Here is a 24,157-nt window from a genome sequence, read left to right on the forward strand (position 1 = left end):
ACATACATGCAGACAATACACTCATACACATAAAATAAAAATAAAAAATAAAATATTTTAAAAAGAAGCCAAAATGCAGACCCTATGCAGACCTGCATTAACAGCGAAAATAAAGAAAATGAGCAGACACGGAGAAAAGGATTAACAGAGCCACAAAAAATATGACACCATAAAAAAAAAAAGAGAAAATGGTAAGAAACAGATTATTAAATTCTCAGGAACTGAGAAAGCAGAACTAGGGAGGAGAAACAAAGTCACTGAGATTAAATATGGAGAGTTTTAAGCCAATTATAAAAGATCAAAGAGAACAAGAGAGGGGAGGAGTAGCCTTACAAGTAGCTGAGACAGGAGACCTTGGGAGAAATACGGCCAGAGGCAAAGCATTACAGTTTACCTCGAAAGTAATCTAGGAATGACTTTAGTGTGGAATTCACTAGAAACCACTACTGCATGCAACTCACAGGGAAAGAAAACAAAAAGCTCTTTATTTTATAAAAGGCACATAGCTCTAAAAGGAGGAAGACAAGAGGAAAAAAAAAAAAAACTTTCAATGAAAGCCACCAACAAGACTTCAGCCACATTTCAGATTCCACCTCATCCTGGCAGTGGTCTTCACTGTGTGCCCTCAGAGCTAAGGGTAAGGAAGAGTTTGTGGTGTAAATATCTTTGAAACATATCAGCATTGTCTTTAATAAAAATCTGATGACTGAGCTGGGCATGGTGGCACATGTCTATCATCTCAGTTATCTGGGAGGCTGGGCAGGAGAACTGTTGGAGCACGGAAACTTGAGGCCAGCCGTGGACAGCCTGGGTGACATAGCAAGACTCCATCTCTTAAACAAAACAACCCATCAGACACCACCCTCTCGTTTTTCAGACATGTATATAACATATTAAAGTCCTATTGTCTTATTGCCCTCTTGTGTGTCCCCCCTCCCACTCCTGATGATTCCCTGTCCCTTCCCAATTAGCCCCCCTTCTTTTTGATGAGCCAATGAGTTTGATTAGGAACTGCCCTCTTGAATAATGACAACCTTCTCCAAAGTCTCAACCATTACTAACTATATCCAGTGTTTACCAAGAGCAGCTGTCCCTGGACCTGTGAATCCAAGTGATGCTAACTTTGAGTCTCTGCTTCCTTCACTTACATCACACTCTGAAATTTAAAAATTCAATTTACAAGCATTCTTTCCATGCTATGCACAGTAACCCTGGAGGCTGAAAGGAGGAGGAGCCTGCTGGAGCACAGGAAGGTGTCTGGTACACAAGAGGATGTAACAGTAGCTGGAGTCTGCATTAATGCCTAGGCCTTTGGATTCCAACTTTAGTAACTTCTTGCAGTGATTGTAAAGAACCCAGATGCTCAGCTCCTTTTGTTTTGGGAGCTGGAGACTGAACTCACGTTAAGTACATACCTCACCATTGAGCTATAAGCCCAGCTCCGCAGCCTTTTACTTTTCTGCCTATCTTGCGTGGGTATAGGGACACCCTACGCCAGAAAGTGACAACAGCAGGAAGCAGGACCAGAAGGCAGAACACAACAAAAGGTGCCCATCACACTGGCATGGGAGATACAGGACAACGGCTGCCGGATAAAATATTCCTTTCCTAAATGAGAGTGTACAGAGCACTTTAATAGGATGGCCAAAAGCCAATGGAATAACTGAACTGACAGAACAAGACAATTAATATATCCATAACCTAACACTGAGAAAATATCTCTCAAAGGAAAAGAGAAGTGGGATGAAGGCAGCCCTGGACGCCAACTATTTTATTTCCCCCTGCACTTGGATACAAATTGTTTCTCTGGTCACCCAGTGGATCCCAATAACTTTGTGACCACAGTGACCCAGGACATGGAGCTAGCACAGGACCTGAGCACTGGTTGAGTCACATACCGTGATGTGATCCCCAATCCTGTCACTCAATGTACGTACCATCTTGCACAAGTTATTGAATCTCAATTTCCTTGTAAGTGGAAAAAATAGCTCTTATTTTACAGAGTTGACGTGAAGCTTAAATGAAAATATAAATAACAAAGCAGCTAAGAAATTCCTGCCAAAAGGTAGACATTCAGTAAAGGAGAGCTAGTCATGTTAGACTTATTACTAACACCTCCGAAAGCCTAACACAGAAGAGGGAAATTAAAGTGCACACTTAAGAAGCAAAGATTGAAATGCACAGAATTAAAGCATGAGTCACACTGTGTGGGTCCTCAGTTTGAGAACCATCACTTATTTCTGCCATTCCAGTTCCTGGCAACAAAAGCTAGTATGAGAATTACATTTCTTTGTTTAATCACACTTCTTATGCTTTGGGTTTTTGTGTGTGTGTTTTTTTTCTCAACCCTATTCAATTTTCCCCTGCTCCTAGATGCAAGCCTTCGGTTCCTGTCAAAGTTCTCTCCACAGCTGTAAATAATCTCTCTCCCTCTTTTATATTACCTTTCAAATATTAATAGAGTGTTGTTCTCCCCTTCTCTCTAAGTCATACATCATTTTTGTTGCCCTTCCCCTGGATTCTCTCTAGTTTATCTACAGCTTTTAGTAAAAAAAACAAACCCAGGTGCTTCATGATGAAGCCAGCACACCCAAAACCAACAGCCCCAAACCAGTACGGCCTCTTATTCAAAGCCACAAAATATTCTTTGATGTGCCTCTTACTCCTTTTCTCCAATAACTCATAATTCCATCTCAAAGATAACAGAGGAAAGGATGATAAGGGAATGGAGAGCGCCCTCACCAAGTGGATGCTGGGCTCTGAGAGGTAGCAACTCCTCGCAGACAGGATGCTGCGGGACAGGATGCTGGGGGAAGGTCCACTCTTGCTGATGAGGAATTGCGTGCTCTATGTACTACTTCTACTTGTTAATTCAGGGCCTGTCTCCTGCATGTGTACCAGTCCATTAGCTGAACAGCACTGCTGAGACCCCTGTTGCTTTATTTATCCCTAATGAAAAAATCTCACACTGTTTATTTCCAAATAAACATAAGTTTGGAAGTGACAAAAGGAAAACTCCTAAAACTCAACAAAAATAGGGCATCACTAGGCAGACAGCCCCTTTCTCAGTGGACAACGGTGAGGCACACCCAGTTCAGTCTTTCCCTGTTTCTTCCTGATGGTGATGCTGTCCCTTGTCCCCGGCACATCTATGTGGCAGCTCCTGTGTCTTAATCTCAGGGGCGTGTTCTAATGTGTACCTTCTGTCCCTTCGGAGGGGAGCGAGATACCGAGGGTGCATCACCTGCTACGCTGAAGGGAACTCCAAACCTCGGAGTCTAAGCCTTAGATAGTTCTGTAACACTCTTTTCTGCCTTTAGAAAGAATAAAAGATGGCTAACCTAAACTCATCCATCAGCAGAGTCAACAAAGAAAGGCAAGGCCATGAAAGGAAAGGGGATGCTGACTTACATTCTAATGTGAGGGTTTACTATTGTTGGTGTGATTGAGTGTGACACTGGGTCTCTGGGAGACCTCAATGAGGTGTAGGGAAACATGCATTATAAATTCTTATCTAGGCATATGACTGGTATTTCGCATGCAGCCTCCGTTTTACAAAAGTCAGTTTATGGCTAGAGGGTAGACCACACCCAGGCTCGTTCATCCATTCATCACAAGAGCATCTGAAATGTGAGTTCCAGGACTTGATTTTTAAACTTCATTATAGCCTGCAAAAAAAACGTTTTCATAGCTATCTTTCATTTGATGAAAAACTGTATTTTTAAGTATCTTGTGGGAAAAGGTAAGTAGGCTTACAATTCCAGGAAATGTTATTTTATCAATTAAACAAAGAAATGGACATACAAATGATGAAATGGGCTTCCTAATCAGGCAGGGGTGAGGAGGCTTATAGAATCATATCTTAGATACTATCAACGATAGAGCTTCCTCTCCAGATATAGTTATCAAAATAAAAACAAAAGTATTTTTCCAAATATATTCAATCTTCAAGACCTTAGTGAAGCACCTATCACTATATGCTCTTCTCAGAGAGGAGCCCAGCACTGCCATGCATCACTGATGACAACACTCCTTCCACATCAATGTAAATAGTAAAATGACTTTAAAAACAGTTGACTGACTACATGGCAATACTGGTAAGAATAAGGTTAACATCTCTATTAACCAGATTATGTGACCAGGCAGTAAAGTCAGGTACCCCACCCCCACCCCCTTTTCAGGATCTGCAGCCAAGAATTCAACCAACCACAATTCAAATATATTATTTTTAAAATTCTCTGAATCTCCAAAAAGTAAAATTTGACCCATGTTGAATCCACACTGACGGTGATGAGCAGTCATATCCTGCTCAAGCTTCCTCCACTTCAGATCTTACTTCTCTCTACCGCTCATAGTTCACACGCTGCTTGCCTCAAATCTTCCTTATGTGCTATCGTGGTTAGGCCTCTGAAAGCTGCCTCTGGACTACACATGTACAGGGTTTTTTCTTGTTATCATTCCCTAAACAATATAGTATAATAACTTCTTTCTTATAGTACTAGGTATTGAATCCAAGCCCTTGTCTATGCGAGGCAAGCACTCCCACCATTCTACACCTCATCCCATTAACACAATGATTTACATAGCAATTACACAGTATCAGTCCTTGAGTCATCTAGAAGTGGTCTGAAGTGCTTAAGAGGATGTATGTGATGATTGTTCTCAATTGTCAACTTGATAAGCTCTAGAATCACCAGGAAGATGGCGGACCTATGAGATCTAGAATCACCTAAAGACCGTGGGCCTTTGAGCATGCCTGGGGGGGATTATCCTTATTAGGCTAATTGAGGTGGGAAGACACGCCTATTGCATGGAGCACCATTTCTATGTGCTGGGGTCCTGGACTGTATAAAAAGGAGAAAGTGAGCTGACAGAGGCATCTCTGGCTGTTTCTTGACTGAATGTAATGGCTGCAATGTGACTGGCTTCCTGAAGCTCCTGGTACTATGAATACTGGCTCGAAGAATATGGAGAAGGTGAACAAGGAATGAACAGGGCCTTCACCAAGTGGACACTGTGCACTGTGAGGTAGCAACCCCTGGGACAGGATGCTGGGGGAAAGTCCACTCTTGTTAATGAGGAACTACATGTTCCATACACTACTTCTACTTATTAATTCAGGGCCTGTTTCCTGCATTCAGTAGCACTCCGTTAGCTGAATAGCACTGTTGAGACCCCTGTTGCTTTATTTGCCCCAATGAAAAATCTCACAGTTTATTTCCAAATAAACAGATTTAAAAATGATAAAAGGAAAACCCCTAAAACTAAACAAAAATATGGCATCACCAGGTAAACAGGCACCTTCTCAATGGATACCATAGATATGTATACCAAGTTCAGCCTCTCCAAGTTCCCCACCATCATGGACTATAACCTCAAACTGTGAGCCAAAATAAACCCTTCCTTCCTTAAATTGATTTGGTCAGTGTATTTATCACAGCAATAGAAAAATAACTAACATAATGTATTGGGTTTTAACATGAAGTATGTAATTTGCTACAAGGGACTTGAGTCTCCTAGGAGTTTATATCGGGTAGGGGTGGGGACAAAACCAATCCTTGGGGCTATTGAGACATGACTGTGTATCTGCTTATTCCTCAGTCCTGACCATACCAGTTTATTATATACCAATAATAGCACTGAAACTTCTAGACCATGGCTGTGAAATGACTCAGCCATTGACAGCTTTATCTTAACTTGAAATATGCTATGGCTAAAACTGAACTGAGGAGTCCAACTTGAAAAAATACAAAGAAAACAGCGTTCTAGCTACTCTTGGATCATTTATACTGGCTGGATAATGGCCTAGTGAGAATTAAAAGAACTCTACCTTCTGGTCCTGCCTGCCCTCCAGAGTGCTTGGTCCTGTGGCTCCTCCTGACTCTATTCTGCACTGTCTAGGGCCAGTCTTAGCAGAGTATCATGGTATAAAACACCAAGTAATTGGGAACACTACAACTCCTATCACATGGGGTCAGTTATTGTAACCAAAAGGAAACTCACAGATGCTGAGAGGGAAGATTCAAAGGAGAAAGGGGTGAAGGACAGTCACGAATGGTTCACTGAAAAAAAAAAATCCAAATAGTACTTAAGCATATAAATGCTGAACCTCAATAACAAAGGGTATAGATTATAAACTATATTAGTTTTTTGGGTATGTAGCACAGTGTCAAAAATCTAGTGAGTTAATTTATTTGTTAATGTTATTATGTCTCATAAGTATTAAAAAAGAAAATGAGAATGCAAAAGATGTTATTTTCTAAAATAGAAAAGAACAAGAAAGCCTAAGCAAGTGATGAAGGTCTGTGTAAGTTTGATATGATATATAAAGGATGAGACAAAAATAATACACATAATATAAATGTCTATGGTCATAATTTAGTCAACTAGTTTAAGGAACAAAATATATGTCTAGTCAAGGTTTATCTGAGAGCGTTTGGTTTTTGCCAAGCTTTATCTACATAGCACACGGTAATTAAAGTACCAGACTGCTGGAACTAACATTCTTGGATGTTTAACAGCCATACTTTGGGGCCTATACTAATCAGGGCAGAGGGACCCCACCAGATGGACTTGAACCAGTGTTCAGACTACAAAGAGGAGGGTCAACACAGAGGAAACCTTTCCTCCATGCTCCCAAGTGAAGCCAGCCACAGTCAAGCAGGACCTTTTGACTGATCTTCACATAGATGGAACTGGTAAAAGAAAGGAGCCAGGGGCTCCTCCCAAGCCCATGTGACCTCTGAGGAACAAATCCTCAAACAACCTTAAGAGTAAAAATAAATTGGTTTATTTGGGCCAACTGAATGTTCTTAAACACCCAAAAGGAAAGTATAACCAAAGATTAAAGTGATGAGCACATTTCTTTAAGAGTTCAAGGGATTATACTTCCCAGACATTAGACTTAAGTCCATATGAAATATTATTTAGACAATTATTTCACATTAATGATTTTGTTTCTAATCACAAACTGCTGCTCAGATATAAGACTTCAAATCTTGGTCTGCAATACTGTAGTGCCCACCTGTAGCTAAGGGAAACAACCCACTATTGTTCTAAAATGATGGCTAAATTTGTTTTCTCCCCCATCTAGAAGCCTTTGAGAGGGAACCGACACTGATTCTAGCCACTCAAACAGCTATGAAAGTCCCTGAAAATAAGTCCTGAGTCCATCACTCTTGAGTCCAGCCTTGACAGACAAAAGAAAAATGAGGAGGAACCCAATAGAGGGATGCTTTTGGAAGCTCTCATCAAGAAATTCCAATGGACTTGCATATGAACATTTGAAAATTGCCCTGTTCTGACTTTTTTCTAGTTCCCTGTCTAGAACTTGTAATGCTAATTACTCTTTTAGATAGATCCACTGAAGGGGTACCCCAATTGCCTCACCCTGCATGCCTGTTCAGCATGGGAAGTCAGAGTGGTCTACATCCCAATTCCCTATTGGGAATTTGGGTAACCTCTTCAAGGGATGGTATGATAAGAATAGAAGGTAGGAATTGGCTAGACAGAGTAAAACAACCCAAGCCAGTTTCTTGGCTAAAAATCAAAATGTCCTTGGGCCTCTTAGCAACATACTCTGTTCCAAAGGCCAAAAATGTCAAAAGTATTTGGGGGCTCTTATCTAATCCCTAAAAGATTTTAGGGGTTACCTCTTTCAGAGTAGCAAAAATCTCCATTAAAAAAAAAGAAAGAAGCTGGGCATGGTGGCGCACGCTTATAGTCCTAGCACTTGGGAGGCAGAGGCAGGCAGATCTCTATGAGTTCAAGGCCAGCCTGGTCTACATAGTGAGTTCCAGGACAGCTGGGGCTACAGGGAGACCCTGTCTCAAAAAAAAACAAAAAAAAACAAAAAAATAAGAAACACACAAGCTGCTTCACTGCTTGTAAAAACAAACAAATCTCATGACTTAAACTACATAAAGTTTTTATTTTGCATGCATCTCTGTGAATCCAAAGACTGAAGCAGGTTTCCTTCCAAGAGCTGGCAAGGCAGTGTGCTCCCTTGGGGGGCTCGGGGCATATGTTTCTCTGTTCAGGTTTAGTTCTGTTTGGGGTTCTAAGGCCCTGCTTCCTTGCTGGCTGTCAGCCAAGGGATGTTCCAAGCCTCTGGGGCCTACTGCCTTCCATGAAGTAGGAGATCAAGCTTCCTTCATCTCCAAAAACTAACATCTCAGATCACATCTCTCAAATGTGGAAAGTCTCCTGCATCATCTGCTTTACATGGCAGCCAAGAAAGCGCTCTACTCTTAAGGATTTATGCCATCAGATACCAGAAAATCCAGGATTGTCTCTCCATCTTGAGAGCTTTGCCTTAATGTCACCTGCAAGTCCCTCTTCACATGTGAGGTACTGCCCTCACAGGACCCAGGGACTAGGATCTGTACTTTTTCCTTTTTCAGAGATGGGATCTATGTAACTCAGCCAGGCCTCTAACTTGTGTTCCCCAACTACCTCTGAGTGCTAGGACCTGGGAGGCTATCATTCTGCTGACCATGCTGAAACACAACTCTTCACCTTTTCAGACGGACAAAGCCCCATCAAGACTTCATTCTGGAGTAGCCGTGGTAGCCACTGTCAGAAGGGAGTGTCACTAGCAACATCTACCAAAATGACAGGAGACCTTACCTCCAAAATAGACCTCTTGTCCCTTGCCTACTTCCCATCTCTACGCCCACCACCTGTCCAGGCAGCTCCCCTCCACCATCTGGGCGTGAAGAGAGCAACAAGCAGCCTTCCCATCAATCTCTGCTCCCACTTGGCTCCTTCCATCCATACCCCACACAGCAACAGAGATCTTAGAAGGAAGTAAATCACGCCACACGCTCACTGCTTTAACACTCCAGTGATTTTCTATGGCACTCTAATAAAATCCCAACCTCCCCGCTTGGCCTACAAAGCTCAGGATGATGCAGGCCCACTGATGTCACCTTGTTCACAGCACTGCAGACACTGCCACCTGTAAGCAGTTTCACCTTGCTGCCTCCTCATCTGGAAGTCTTTCCCCAGACCCTGACTGGAATGGCTGCTTACCGTCCAGGACTGGCTTCAATTAATTTTCCTTAGAGAGGCCTTCTTTCCCTGGGCACCCCATTTGAAACAGCCACCACAGCATCCATCACATCCACCCTATCATTTTATTTTTCTTCACAACACATCATGAAAATATCTTGTTTATTTATGTACGTGTGTATCAAATATCTCCACACCCCAAAGAAACAAGATAAATGAGAGATGAATGTTTTATGCACTGCTATAGATTATATACCTCAAATATAGTCTGGCCCAATACATTTCCATGATGAGTATTTGTAAAATAAGATAAAATGTGATTATTTAAAGAAGGAAAGGGAGAAGAGAGGGACTCTGCTCAGACAGCAGACTCATCAGCAGGCAAGAATTCAATTCAGTTCTGCAAACAGCTATTGGTGTTTGACAAATTTAATCTGATCTCCTGTGTATTTTAGACAAACCCCCAAAACCTTGAGATCAGAGTTAAGGGGAAGCACAAAAAGAGGGAGTAAGTATGGAAATCAATACTGAAAGTCATCTGTTAGTGCACACTGAATTGAGCTGACATTTGGCTGGCCAAAGCAATATCTAAGAGTTCTTTCTGCCAATAAACATCAGAAAATCTGCTATTACTATAACACTGAATCAATATTTTCTTTTGACAACAAGCCAGCTATTTACAGTCTACTTTAAAAGTCTCTTATCCATTTTTTTTTCTGGAAAGCATGTTCAGTGATATTTAAACTAAGACTAGATTATCAGTATGAAATCGGCCTACAGACATAAGAAACCAGTATAAACTTGGTTTGAATTGTAAAGTGTTCAGCAACAGCAATCAATATTTATATGAATTTTAGCAAAGGAATGAAAAAGGTCCTGTGAATTGAATTTTTTTTATCAATTGAAAAGCAGATGCCTCAGGCTGAGGCAGAAATGCCTTTGCATCATTGTTTATGGAAACCACAAAAGGATCTCTAATAAATTAAGAATCAGAACTAGCAACTAGAGCCAGGAAGGCCACAGATATTCCCTTACCCTACTGCCCTTCCTTTATGATATAACTAAGGCACACCCAGGCTCAGAGTCCAGATCATCTGCCACAACGCTGCATGAGGTGTTAGTTCACATTCCCTCGTAGCCCCACAAGTCTGTTCTTTGAGACACTCTGGAGGCTCCACTCCTCCAGAGGAGAGGAATACATAGCTAGAGCAGATCCACAGGGGAAACAAAGAGAAGGCGGTGACACTAAAAGTCTGGGGCCTAGGAGAAGAGACAGAGAGGGAGGGAGGAAGAAAGGAAGGATGCTGGCAGGGACCAAAGGTATCTTAACACATCTGAGTCTACAGATGATTTAAAAGGCTGTGGAACTTGGAAGGAAGCAGAGCAGGCACAAGGGGCTGTCAATGGTTAGCTAATGAGGGGAGCAGGGGGCTACTGCTTATGAGAACAGGGTTTCAGTTTGTTAAGTCCTGGAGATGGATGGTCGTGATGGTTGCACAGTAAGAAAAAAATAGTTCATGTGGGATTGGGGAGATGGCTCATTGTGTGAAAGCCCGAGGGCCTGAGTGAGATCACCAGAACCCACATAAAGCTGGACACTGTAACACAATGTTATCCAGGTGCTTCTCCAGTGAGATGGGAGGCAAAGGCAAGAGAGCCCTCAGAAGATCAAGGGCAAGCTAGCATAACACATATGGGGTAAACAACAAGAGACCCTACCTCAAACAAGGTGGATGGCAAGGATCAATGCCCGAGGTTGTCCTCTAACATCCACACTCATGCCACAGTATGTGCTCCATGACACATGCTACACTCACACACACACAGACATCACACACTGTACACAGAAAAACTTTACAAAAAGTCAAAGTAGCATAGCTTAAATGCAGTGTGGTTTCCTATAAAAGTAAGAAAAAAGTGTTAATAAACAGCAAGGAAAAAGGCATTCACAAGACTAAAGAGACGCAGAATTTGAGGGGTGAGCAGGGAGACACCTGGAACAGGTGAGGGAAACTGATGACACAGAGGAGTCTTTGACATTCCACAAGTGTCTTACAGTGAGAGCTTTAAGACTGTGCTGCCTGAGGACAGTACCTAGCATCATCACCCATAAAAAGCCACCAACAATATGACCAGCTTTTGGCAGGAAATTTTGAGTCTTCAGTCCTTTGAGGATGTTAGCTCCTGTGCCAAGAAGGACTTAGCACATGTCATTAAGGCAAAGATCTTGACATGGAGAGGTGGTTCTGGATTTTCTAGGACCTAATAATGGCATGAAGCACAGCAGACGCGAGGTCTCACTAAATTACCCAGCCTGGCCTTGAACTCCCAATCTTCCTACCTCATCCCCCACCCCACTACGAGTTGCTGAGATTACAGGCCCATATCACCAGACCTAGTTTATTTCTTTAAGGAGACAAACTTGATTTTTCTGAATTTCTCACCCACTGTTGGTGGGAATATAAAATAGTTCACCTCTATGGAAAAGTCTGGTAATTCCTCAAATATTAGGCACAGTTACCAGAAGACTCAGGAATATATAACAAGAGAATGACACACATTTACATAAAACTTGAGTACTTAAATGCTCACAGCAGCATTGCTCAGAAAGACTAAAAGGGTTAGCAACCCAGATGTCCATCAACTGATGCACAGAAAACCAAACTGTGGTATTCCATACAATGTAATAGTAATATAATTTTGTAATTTTAATAATTAAACTAATAACTAGTGTAATTTTTGTAATAAAAAGAACAATAAATCCATGCTACAACATGGACCAGCCTTGCAAACATCAGGCAAACATGAGTGAAAGACATAAAAGGTCATGCATCCTATTTAAGCATATGAAATGTCCAAATCAGGCCAATCTGTAGAGACAGAAACAAATTAGGGGATACCTAGAGCTGGGGTAGGGAACGACTGGGAAGTAACCACTAATAGTTTCTTTTAGAAAAGGAGACAAAAATACTCCAAGCCAGGTGTGGTGGTGCACGCCTTTAGTCCCAGCACTCGGTAGGCAAAGGCAGGTGGATCTCTGAGTTCAAGGCCAGCCTGGTCTACATAGTGAGTTCAGATCAGCTCTGGGGCTACAGGGAGACCCTGTCTCAAAAAGACAAAAAAAAAAAAAAAATTCCAAAGCTAAATTCTGGTGATTACTGCACATCCCTATGAATTTACCTAAAAGTGAATTGTACACTTTAAAGAGGTGAATTATATGACACATGGATTTTATCTTACACTATTAAGATATTAATTTGTGCCAGGTGTGGTGGCGCACACCTTTAATCCCAGCACCAGGGAGGCAGAGGCAGGCGGATCTCTATGAATTCAAGGCCAGCCTGGTCTACATAGTGAGTTCCAGGCCGGCTGGGGCTACAGGGAGACCCTGTCTCAAAAAGATAAAAAACAAAAGAAAACAAAAAAGATATTAATTTGCAGGTTAGAGAGATAGCTTAGTGTTTAAAGAGCTCTGGCTGCTCTTGCAGACGATCTGGGTTTGGTTCCCAGCACCCACACGATGGCTAGCAACCATCCTTACTTTAACTCCAGTTCCAGGGGATCCAAGGTACACTTCTGTCCTCCAGGGACTTTTCATGACATAAGTATATATATATATATATATATATATATATGCAAAACACTCATAAGGTAAAAATAAATAAAAAAGAAATGAATTTGAGGGGCTGGGAAATGGTTCAACTGACATGACGGTTAGCTTTAATTATCAACTTTGCACAACCTAGAATTACCTGGAAGAGAGTCTCAGTGAGGAATTGTTTACATTGGGTTGGTCTGTGGGGGATTGTCTTAATGAAGTAGCTGGAGTGATAAGATTCAGCCCACAGTAAGCAGCACCATTCCCTAGGCAGGTGGTCCTGAATGGTGTAAGAATGGAGAGATGGGGAAAAGTAGAGTGGAGATTACTGAGCTTAGTACAAACAAGCAAGTAAGTATGTATGCATTTATTCTCTCTCTGCTCTTGACTGTGGATATGATGTGACCAGCTGTTTCAAGACCCTGTCACTGTGTGTGACGTCCTCAAAGTCATCGACTACAACCTGAAATGGTAAGCTAAAATGAACCCTTTCTCCCCTAAATTGCTTTTTGTCAGGGTATTTTATCAGAGTAACAAGAATAAAAATAACAGTTGGCAAAATGCTTGCTGTGCAAGCATAAACACCTTACTTCAGATCCCCAGCACCCATGAAGAAACCAGGTATGGTGTAATCTGTAATTGCACTGCTGCAACTACGGACAGGCAGCTCCCTGGAAGCTCTCTGGCCAGCTAGGCTAGCCAAACTGGTGAGCTTCAGGTACTGTAAAAACTGTCTCATAAACTAAGGTGGAGAGTGACTAAGGAAGACACCCAGTGTAGACTCCTGTCTCCACACACAGGTGCATGCACACACAGTAAATGTAAAATATTCAAAGTAATTTGTGTGTGTGTGTGTGTGGTGTGTGTGTGTGCGTGTGTGTGTGTGTGTGTGTGTGTGCTGCATGCACGCACGCATGAAGAAGTCAGAAGACACCTGTAGGAATCTGTTCTCTTTCCACCATGTGGGCTCTGGGGATCAAACTCAGGTTCTTAACCTACTGAGCCACCTCACTAGCCCTTATTTGAGCTTTTAATCATTTTTAAAAATGAGACATACTTAAGTAATATACAGCTGCATACTGAAAAATCAATGGTTTCCCAATCACTTGTGTTTGAAAAAAAAAAACCTTCAAATTTAACAACCATTTATTGAATCACTTCACAAAAATTAAAGACCATCACTGGGCATTGAGAGATAAAATAAATGAATGTAAACCTTGCCCTTAAGCTTTTTTCTTTGCACAAATACAGGTGTAAACCAATCAAACGTTTTTATGTACTTTATATGCTGTTATAAAATGTAACTGTGGGGCTGGCGAGATGGCTTAGCAGTTAAGAGCACTGGCTGCTGTTGCTGAGGACCCTGGTTTGATTCCCAGCACCCACATGGCAGCTAACAACTGTCTGTAATTCCAGTTCCAGGGGATCCAACACCCTCTTCTTACCTCTGCAGGCACTGCACAACATGGGTACACCTAGCTACATACAGGCAATACACTCATACACACAAAATAAAAATAATTTTAAAATGTACTTGTGACCTTAAACTCTTTTCTTTTCATGGTTCTAGATAAACTTTAAAGATAAATTCCTAATCCAACTTGGGTAAAATGCTTTTCCGTTCGTTTGAATGAAATGCTTCCTTCCTTACAAAGTTGAAAAACAGCACATAGAAACTAAAATGGGCCAGACATGGTAGCGTATGCCTTTAATCCCAGCACCAGGGAGGGAGAGGCAGGCACATCTCTGTGAGTTCAACACCAGCCTGGTCTACGTAGTGAGTTCCAGGCCAGCTAGGGCTACAGAGAGACCCTGTCTCAAAAAGACAAAAAACAAAAACAAAAGAAACCAACAACAACAAAAAAACCTGAAATGCTGGGGCTAGAGAGATGGCTCAGTAGTTAAGAGCACTTGGCAGCTCATGCAGAGGACTCAAGTTTGGTTCCCAGTACCCATATGGAATCTAACAACCATTCGTAACTCCAGTTCCAGGAGATCTGATGCCCCCTTCTGATCTCCAAGGGCACTGCATACATGTAGTACACTTATATACATGCAGGCAAAACACTCATACACATAAAAAAATAAAAATAAATAAACCTGAAGTTATTTTCAATTTATAAGACCTCACAGCTGAGGGTTTAGGACAATAGTAATTTACTCCATATTATAATGATGTATACATGCCATTAACATTTCTTGGCCTCTATAAAATGTAATGGTACCAAGAGTGAGCCTGAAGGTGTACCATGGACCTAAGGGGATGAAGAAGCCACTATTATGATAGGGGAAGCTACGTAGTTGAAGGGCCACAGGATAAATGACAACTCTGTACCATCCCCTCCATCTTGCTGCAAGCCTAAAACTGCTCTTTCAAAAAGCTTCTCTCTCTAAAATTGTAAATAGTCCATGTCTTCGATTGCTATGTCATCAACCTTACTGCTTACTGGTAAAAACTGTGTAGGAACACACCTTCATTTTCACACTGCCGCAGTTCATGTCTGCTGTGTGCTCTCCAAATGAAATACTGCTGAAGAGAGATCCAAGGGACACCGCTCCACTGTTAGGCACGGACCCAGTGACCAAACGGGAAGGGGAACGAACCCCGGCCACTGGGCTCTGCACAGGCAAGAGTTGCCAGGGAAAGCCCCAGGCAGTAGGCCTGAGCTTGATCTGGGGGAGGGTGAGTGTGTGGATGGAAGTCCAGGATGCTCCAGAAGGGAGGGCCCAGAAGATAACATTCAGGTCCTCACAAAGGCCATGCATGCAGAACCCAGTACGCTACAATGCAGCCCTTCATCTGACAGCTGCTGTGCAGAAAAGGACTGGCAAGGAGGTATCGGAATTCAGCAGAAACACTGAGGGAAACGGTATTCCATGGACACGGGAGGTTAAAGAAAAACAGAAAGCAAACAAAAGCCGGCTGAAAGCTTTTGGAAAAAATTCAATTTTCTAAAATTGCTATTTGTCACTGTCCTTTATAGCCAAAAAATGTTCATTGTTTTTCCTATGTGCCCCAAAATGCTAATGAGCAATGTACCTATCACCATCAGGTCCTGCTGGCATAGCAACCAGCACTAAACAGAGAATTTATTCAAAAGGCTATTATTTTATAATCTTAATGCCCTTTTTTAAAAAAGCTTCTCTGGTTAGTTTTAGTCCTTGACTAAAAACTGCAGAGACCATCTTCGATGTACATTATGATGCTCAGAGGCCTCAGGTCCTCAATAAAAGAAGCACAGCCTGATAAATCCAGTTTTGTTTGAAGTGTCCTTAAAACTCAGCTGAAAGTCTCAACAATAATTCTTAAGCATTTCTCATTCTCACTTTTGGCATTTTAAGGAGCCAAAAAGATAACCACGTAGCTTCAAGGACAAAAAAAAAAAAAAAATCTACTTCGTTTTACCAAGTGATTGGTCAAGAGACCAATAGGCAGCAGTTATTATCAAGAGGTTAGCCCAGGCCCCAGGAGAGCCAGGCTGACAGGTTTTTCTGTGCCAGGACCACATCTACCACCTTCATCTGTCACTATGTCACTTCCAACTCAGCCCTTCCACATCTGAACAGAATCCTAGGCCTTTAAGAATTCTAAGCTGAGGGGCTGGAGAGATGGTTCAGCGGTTAAGAACACTGGTTGTTCTTGCAGAAGACCTGGGTTCGATTCCCAGCACCTATATGGCAGCTAACAAACTGTAACTCCAGTTCCAAGGGATCTGACAGCCTCTTCTGTCCTCCACGGGCATTGCATGACACAGGTGCACTTACCTACATGCAGGCAATGCATGCATACACGTAAAATTTTAAAATATATATAAAGTTTTTTAAAAGGAGGGGGCTGGAGAGATGGCTCAGCAGTTAAGAGCACTGCCTGCTCTTGCAGAGGACTTAGGTTCAATTCCCAACACCCACATGGCAGCTATGAACCATCCCTAACTCCAGTTCCAGGGGAATCCGAAGCCCTCTTCTGATCTCCGCAGCATTGCACAACGTGGGTGCACTGACATACATGCAGGCGATACACTCATACACATATAAAAATAATAAATAAAATATTTTTTAAAAATTTAAAAAATAAAAATAAAGAATTCTAAGCTGAAGCCAGGCAAGGTGGCACATGCCTTAGTCACAGCACTCAGGAGGCAGAGGCAGGCGGATCTCTGTGAAATCATGGCTAGCCTGGTCTACATAGTGAGTTCCAGGCCAGCTGGAACTGGCAGATCCTGTTCACTCTCCCCGCCAAAAAAAATAATTCTAAGCTGGGATGGAAAGAACTCAGGACTCTTTCCAGCGCTCACGTGGGGCAGCTCACAACTGCCTATAACTCCGGATGCAGGGCAATCTGACACTTCTGGCCTCAGGGGGCCATTGCACTCACATGCACATACCCCCACACACACATAATTAAAAAGGAAATAATAATTAAAACAAAATAAATATTTAAGAGTTTCAAGCTGTCTGTATGTATTCAGGTATATGAAAAGGGACAGAAGCTTTTACATGCAGCAAGTTTTCATAGGCGACGTGGGAACTGCAGGCTGGACTAGAAGAAAAATGATCTTTCACTGAAAACATTTTGGTTTGTGTTTGTGTCTGTACAAGCGTAACTGTGTGTGATATGTATGTACACGTGTGTGCAGGTATATTTGCTTCTGTGTGTGTATGTGTGTATAAGTCAGAAGTCAATGTCGAGTGTCTTTTTTTGCTGCTCCTCATTTTATTTATTTTTTTAAAGATTTATTTGCAATATGTGTATGAGTGTTTTGTCTCTATTCATATATGTGCATCATGTGCATGCCTGATGCCGGAGAAGGGCAGAAGGCGTCAGATCCCCGGGAACTGGAGTTACAGACGGTTGTGAGCCACCTGATGTGGGTGCTGGGAAAGAAACCCAGTTCTTCTGCAAGAATAGCAAGTACTCTTAACCCCTCTCCCTCTCCAGACTCGCCACTTTATTTTCTGAGACAGGGTCTCTTCCTGAATCTGGAGTTTGCTGTTTCAGTTAAGCTGGCTGGCCAGGAAGCCCCAAGAATCACCTGTTTCTCCCCTGTCCCAGCACTGGGCTTTACAAGCACACACTGCCACAAAGGGCTTTTATTATTAGGCCTTCATGCTTGTGTAGCAAGCACTTTACTCATTGAGTCATCGCCTTAGTTCCTTATTGAATGTTTTATACTCTACTATAAATACTGACCATTTAAATTTTTAAAATTTATTATTGGGAGGTGTACATGTACACTAGTATGTGTATAGCAGTAAGAGGACAGCTTTCAGCAGTCAATTCTCTCCTTCTATTGTGGGTTCAGGAATCAAACTCACATCATCAGACTTGCACAGCAAGCCCTTTTAACCAGAGATCCATCTCACCAGCCCCATATTCATCATTTACCTGCAAAAGGTAAATGTTATTTCAAATAAGTCTCTGAAACCTTAATATAAGCTATGTGTTTGGTAGAAGCAAGCTAAGAAGTTGGCTTCCATAAAAGCTTCAAGACTCAGTCTGTCAGCCTAGACTCAGTGTCTTCCCCCCCCCAAGTGTCTCTCTGTGTCTCTCTCTGTGTCTCTCTCTCTGTCTCTGTCTCTCTCTCATATAGTTAAAATTCTACTGGCATCTCCATTTCCCTGCTGCTAATATCCAGACTCAGTCTGAAAATTATCAATTCCCATGTGGAGATCTGGAAATCAGTCCTGTGAAGAGGACCATCGAGTCCCTGCCTGCAGACCTAGCTGGCTGGTGTCTTCCTCTGAGAAGCAGAGTGAGCTTCCAGGACAAGCCTGACCCACTTATCTCCTCAGGGAATGAGCAGAGCATGCATTGGCCCAGACATTCTTCCTGTTTCAAGATAGCAACAGGACCTCAAGGTTTGTCAACTCTCAGGCAGACCAGGGGTCAAGGTTACATCCTCCCTCACCCCAACCCTCCTCTCTTGCTCCTCTGTGGCTCTTTCCTGTAACTTTGCCCACCACCACTCTGACATACCCTGCCAGAACTTCCTTTGCCTATGAAGAGTCAAGTTTGGAAACATCCTAAGTACATACTGTGAGCCAACAACCCCATGGGGGGAAAAAAAATCAAAGAGTATTGGTTCTGCTTATGATTTTTTACTTTATGCTGGTTCTAAAACTGGAATGAAAGGGGTACCTTTTCCGTAGAAACTAGATACTGAATCTTTATCTTTTCCTAAGCTACTGATATTTAGAATGATCTTCTGAAACTCTAGGCAGACGCATGGACAGCTCCCAAACAGCCACACAGTCAGAGCCTACCACCAGTATTCAGCACTATAGTGTAGCCAAACTGTGATCACTGGCTAAGTGTGTTAAATCCATTTTAACCTATGAAATCTTCAGTTTGTCTTGAGTTTATCAGGATGTAGTTCCATCTTAAGTTGTGGGACATCAGTACTTTTCCCTTTATTAATTACAATATCTACAGCAACAGACACACAGACACTTTCTTTTTTGATACATGCCTACATTCTCCTTTCCAACGGCCAGGACTCATGGGAAGATATTCTCTGCCCCTCAGGAACCCTCTCATTTTTGAGATGTGAAACATAAAGCCCAGAGAGCTTGAACAACTTTTCTAAAGTTGCACAGCTACTCACATGTGGTTGAATAATTTTATCCCAGTGGTTAAGTTCAGCAAACAGTGATTCACGAAAGCTTAGTTAAGGTGGTACCTGTTCCAAAGCTGGCTTTCATTGAAGCCAGGGTAACCCCTAAAGATATGCCGTGATGTTATTATGCATACAGCAGGATTTCACTTACTTGAGGTCAAGAATGGTCCAGAAATATTAAAGGGAAAACTGTAGAAACAAATAATCTACAAGTTCTAAAGAAATTTATTATGGTATAGTCTGAGAATTACCCTGGCTATTAATAGTATCTTTCACTACCTAATTTACAAACTAATCTTTGTCACAGGTATGTTGATGTACAGTGTGTCTGTATGTGTATGCCTATACGTGCATGTGTGTGTGTTGTGTATACCTATGTATGTAAGTGTGCCTCAGACATTCCTTGGGGTCTTGAAACCTATCAGATAAGGGGACACTACTGTATTTAATTCCCAGAAAACTGAAATACCACAGATCACTACTAGGTTTCTCAATGGCCATGCATCCCAAAATGGCACCATCAAGTTTCTGGAGAACGAAAATGCATCCATTCATCATGGTAGCCCTTGGTTCTGTGTGGTGACTGCATGCTTGAATGTGGCTAGTGCACTAGAGAAACCAAATGCTCTCATTTTATTTCACGAAAATCGTTTTAAACTTAAATAATCACGTATGGCTGGGGGCTACTTGTCACAGTGAGCTCCCATCCACTGTAGTGCTCCAGATTTAGAGACCCACCACAGTGAATTCATGGAATTCTGAAAGCAGATGGGCTGATTTAGACTTCCTAGTTCATTCAGCTGGGCACAGTGGCACATGCCTTTAGTCCCAGCATTTTGTAGGTAAAGGCGGGCACATAGACCTCTGTGAGAACAAGCCAGCCTAGTGAGTTCCAAGCCAGCTGGGGCTACAGGGAGGCCATGTCTCCTCAAAAGAACCCAAATAAATAAACAGTTTAATAGACTTCCTAATTCAGTCAACGTGGTCAGTCAACTAGCTTCCTAACTAACCCTTAGTTTTCAAGCATCCTATAATTGCTACCTCTTCCCTCACAGTGACTCTGGGAAGGAAGTGAGTTGAACTCCTGTATACACAGCCTCTGGAAATGCACTCAGTCCTGAGGGGAGAATGCAAGCCAGCACACGTGCCTTCTTGTTCCCACCCACATTCAAATGTGAAATCCAGGACTTGGCCTTCTCAGACCCTTTCCCAAAGGGATGTAATCCTTGCTAGAAGAATGGATGCCCAGTTCCAGGAAACAGGACCCTTGAGTCCCCACTCAACAGGAGCCAAACATGGAGGGGTGGACTGAGATGAAATATGAACAATTTCACTTCTCCCTGATATCCTGTGACTCTGACTCTGGACACTCATGAGCAGGACAGCAACACCGTTGAAGCTTTCCTCTGGAAGCCACAGTCAACTTGGGAGGCAGCCAAGAGCAGACTTGTAGAGGCAGACTTTCAAGAAATTCCTGGAGGATCTAAATAATGTGTGGAGCTCAGGATGGTCCTAAGACTATTTATGTGGCTGACTGCAACCCTTCTTCCTGCCTTACACTGGTCCCAGTGGGAACCCAGGCCCCCGAGGTTACCTGAGGCAACAGGGGTTGGGGCACTGGCCGATGGAGGCTGTGGGGAGCTGCTCTCGGTCATGAGGCATGGGCTGTGGACATTATTCTCTCTCTTGACAAGCAATTCGGCTGCGCTGGGCAGTGGGATAGGGTGGCTGATGCCCAGTTCCTCCTCCTGGGCCTGCTGCCTTCTCAGGGCCACCTAGAAGCACAAGACAGTAAAATCATCTTCCAGCACAGTACAGTCACCAGCAAAATTTTGCAAAATCTCACAGATCTGTGGGTGAGGTCTGAGCAACTCTCATTCCTTTTTCCCCTTTTTTATCTGGCCTCCTAGGTAATTACAATCTGCAGAGCTGGAAATACCGTACAATGATTTCAAGAAAAGGCTCTGATGGACTAGAAGGAACTGGATTATTCATGCCTTCCTTGCACAAATATGTAAAAAAACATTGTACTGGGAAGATGACACAGTAAGATTACATTAGACCCAAGTCCCTTACCATTTAGAAGGAGAAAAAAGACACACATAAGCAAGCAACTTCAATCCAAGTCAAAATGTGCAAAACAAGAAGCCTGTAGAAGAAGTTAAGGCCAGGCTGAAGAGATGGCTCAGCAGTTAAGAGCACTGGCTGTTCTTGCAGAAGACCCAGGTTCGAATCCCAGCACCCACATGGCAGCTAACTAACTGTCCATAACTCCAGTTCCAGAGGATCTGACGCCCTCTTCTCTCCTCCCAGGGCACTGCACAACACAGGTACACTTCCATACATACACCCAATACACACACACCCAATACACACACACATACACACACACACACACACACACATAAAATGAAAAAAAATTAATAAAAAAAATTGGGGCATGCAAGAAATTTAGATGAAAAATATCTTGAAAAGGTAGCCAGTCATTGTGGCATATGCTTGTAATCCCGGCACTTGGGAGGCCGGACTACACAGCAAGACCCTGTCTGAGAGAGGGAGGGGGGCAGGGATAGAGGGAGAGAGAAGACGGGAGAGGGGAAGAGCAGGGTGGAGAGAGTTTTTAAAATATAAGCATCAGCAAGCAGGAGTCATCACAGCCAGTGATGAATGAGAGGAGTAGGATTTGAAAAGGCAAGAGGAAAGGGCAGAACAATCTGGAACAGAGTGGACTCCCTCTCAGAGACTGCTTAGGAAACCCTCAAAAAAGTGGAGGAGCAGTGGCAAAGGGACTGGAAGTGGTGGAGGATCCAGGTGAGGCAGGAGGGAAGGAGAGCCAAAATTGGAACAGGAAAGAACCAAGCCCTTCTTTAACTTGTCTTTTAAATAGCAACGTTAAAAGTTGGAAGGGGAAAAAAAAAAAAAGGCTTAAGAAAAGAAATTGTGTTTTTTGTTTACTACATGTAACAACAGCAAAAAAAGACTTTCTACTGAAATTGACCATTGATGAGGGTAAGATGAGACAAGTCAAGCTGCAATACCTCAGAGGCCCAAAGTCAAGAGGAAAGGTCAAGGGGCTGGAGAGATGGCTCAGCAGTTAAGAGTACTTGCAGCTCTTGCATAAGACCTGGGTTTGATTCCCTGGGACTAACAACCATTCTCAACTCCAGTTTCGGGGAATCCAACGCCCTCTTCTGACCTCCTTGGGCATTTCATGACACAGATGCGCTTACAGACATACAGGCGCAATACACTCATACACATAATAATTATTTTAAAAAAACAAAACAGGAAAAGTTGCCGAGCATGGTGGTGCACACCTTTAGTTCCAGCACTCAGGAGGCAGAGGCAGGTGGATCTCTGTGAGATCGAGGCCAGCCTGGTCTAAGTTTCAAGCCAGTTGAGGCTACAGGGAGACTCTGACTCAAAAAGAAAAAAAGAGGAAAAAATCAATTGATAAATCAAAAACTTGACTCCATGGGCTGGTAGTATAGCTCAGTGGTACATAATTTCATGTATGAAGCCCTAGGTTCAATACCCAGTGCTGAAGTGGGAAAAAAAGAAAAAATGCATACACATATACACACACACCAGACATCTGGGCCAGCAAGATGGGTCAGCAGGTAAAGGCACTTTACAGCAAGCTTGTCAACCTGAGTTCAATATCTGGAACCCAAATAAAGGTGCAAAGAGAGAATTAGCTACACAAAATTGGCTTCTGCCTGCCACAGATGCACCCTGCCCAGAATATTTTAAAACCCACAACTACAATCTATGTATTGCTTTTTAAAAACTATAGTCCAAACTTGTTAATTTGGAAATTAATTTTATTTATCATCAAAGGCATCCTCAAACTTAAAATAGTAGACCTAATAAGTAACTGGTCATCTAAGATGAAATAAGCCTAAGGCCTGGGAAAAGGGGGAGGAGGAAAAGGAGATGAGGAAAGCTCTAAAAGTTTACCAAGGCATACCTAGGCAAACCCCATGCCCCAGGCATACCCCAAATTCTCAGTTTAAAGCTATGCCATAAACTCAGTTTCAAAACCTTTCAGTGTATTTTAGGAAACTGTTATTTAAACAAGGAAACAGGTAGCAGGTGACTAAAAATGCAATTATTTTAGATTATATTTAATATCGATTTCAAATTACAAGTGATTTTAAAAAGCAGCTGTTTGGATTTTTAAGGATTCATCTAGCATAGCAAAAGTCTCCTGGCATGAAAAGTCCTACTATCCCATTTTACAATTAATTTTGAGTTACTTTCATCTTTAACTCAGCAAACAGCCTCCTCAAAATTAGCCCCCGTATCAAGGTGATTCAAAATTAGCCTCTCCACTAAAATAAGTACTTTATTATATTTGAGGAAATTCCCTCCAACGATACTCCACACTAAACACATAATCTAACTACTAAGTGATCCTAATATTTTTATCTGCAAGCTTAATTTAGAAGTCCTTATTTTTGTTAGTACCATTGTGATGCATTTTAAAGTTATAAGCCAGTATGTTATTTTCATTCATTGTGGATAAACCTAACATCTTTGAAGCTAAAGAAAACTACCTACATTTTCTTTAACTTTTCAATATGTGAAGCCAAAGTATATGTAAGTCAAAGCACATTTTTAAAAACCTGACGCCCATAGAAAGAACATAATCTTTAAGCATTTGTGCAGTCCTGTTCAGTCTCATCTAAATCACTTTCAAAAGAAGTTCCTAATCAAAAGTAGCACATCTTTAGCAAACATTTCTTTGGTAGCTTTTCGTTTTTAAATAACCTGCCTTAAGAAGATGAAACAACTTTTAGGTGGAAAGAATGTGTATTATTGCCTTGTAAAAATCCTTTAAGGATACCAAAGACCTTTAACTATTTCCGTTAAGATGCTAATTTACTAGCCTGTTGCTGAAGCTATTAAAAAAAAAAATCACCACTTC

General features: G+C 42.1%; 1 protein-coding gene across 1 annotated transcript in view; it reads right to left on the reverse strand.

Annotated features, from left to right (window-relative positions):
* The window catches only part of Dmrt1 (doublesex and mab-3 related transcription factor 1), a 115,045-nt gene that overhangs the window by 88,980 nt on the left and 1,908 nt on the right, over positions 1 to 24,157 (reverse strand). The window contains 1 exon segment of the mRNA XM_008841698.1: positions 20,822 to 21,002. Coding sequence (XP_008839920.1) covers positions 20,822 to 21,002 — 181 coding nt within the window.

Source organism: Nannospalax galili, unplaced genomic scaffold (genome assembly GCF_000622305.1).
Source record: "Nannospalax galili isolate Female #2095 unplaced genomic scaffold, S.galili_v1.0 scaffold241, whole genome shotgun sequence".
Taxonomy (NCBI): Eukaryota; Metazoa; Chordata; class Mammalia; order Rodentia; family Spalacidae; genus Nannospalax; species Nannospalax galili.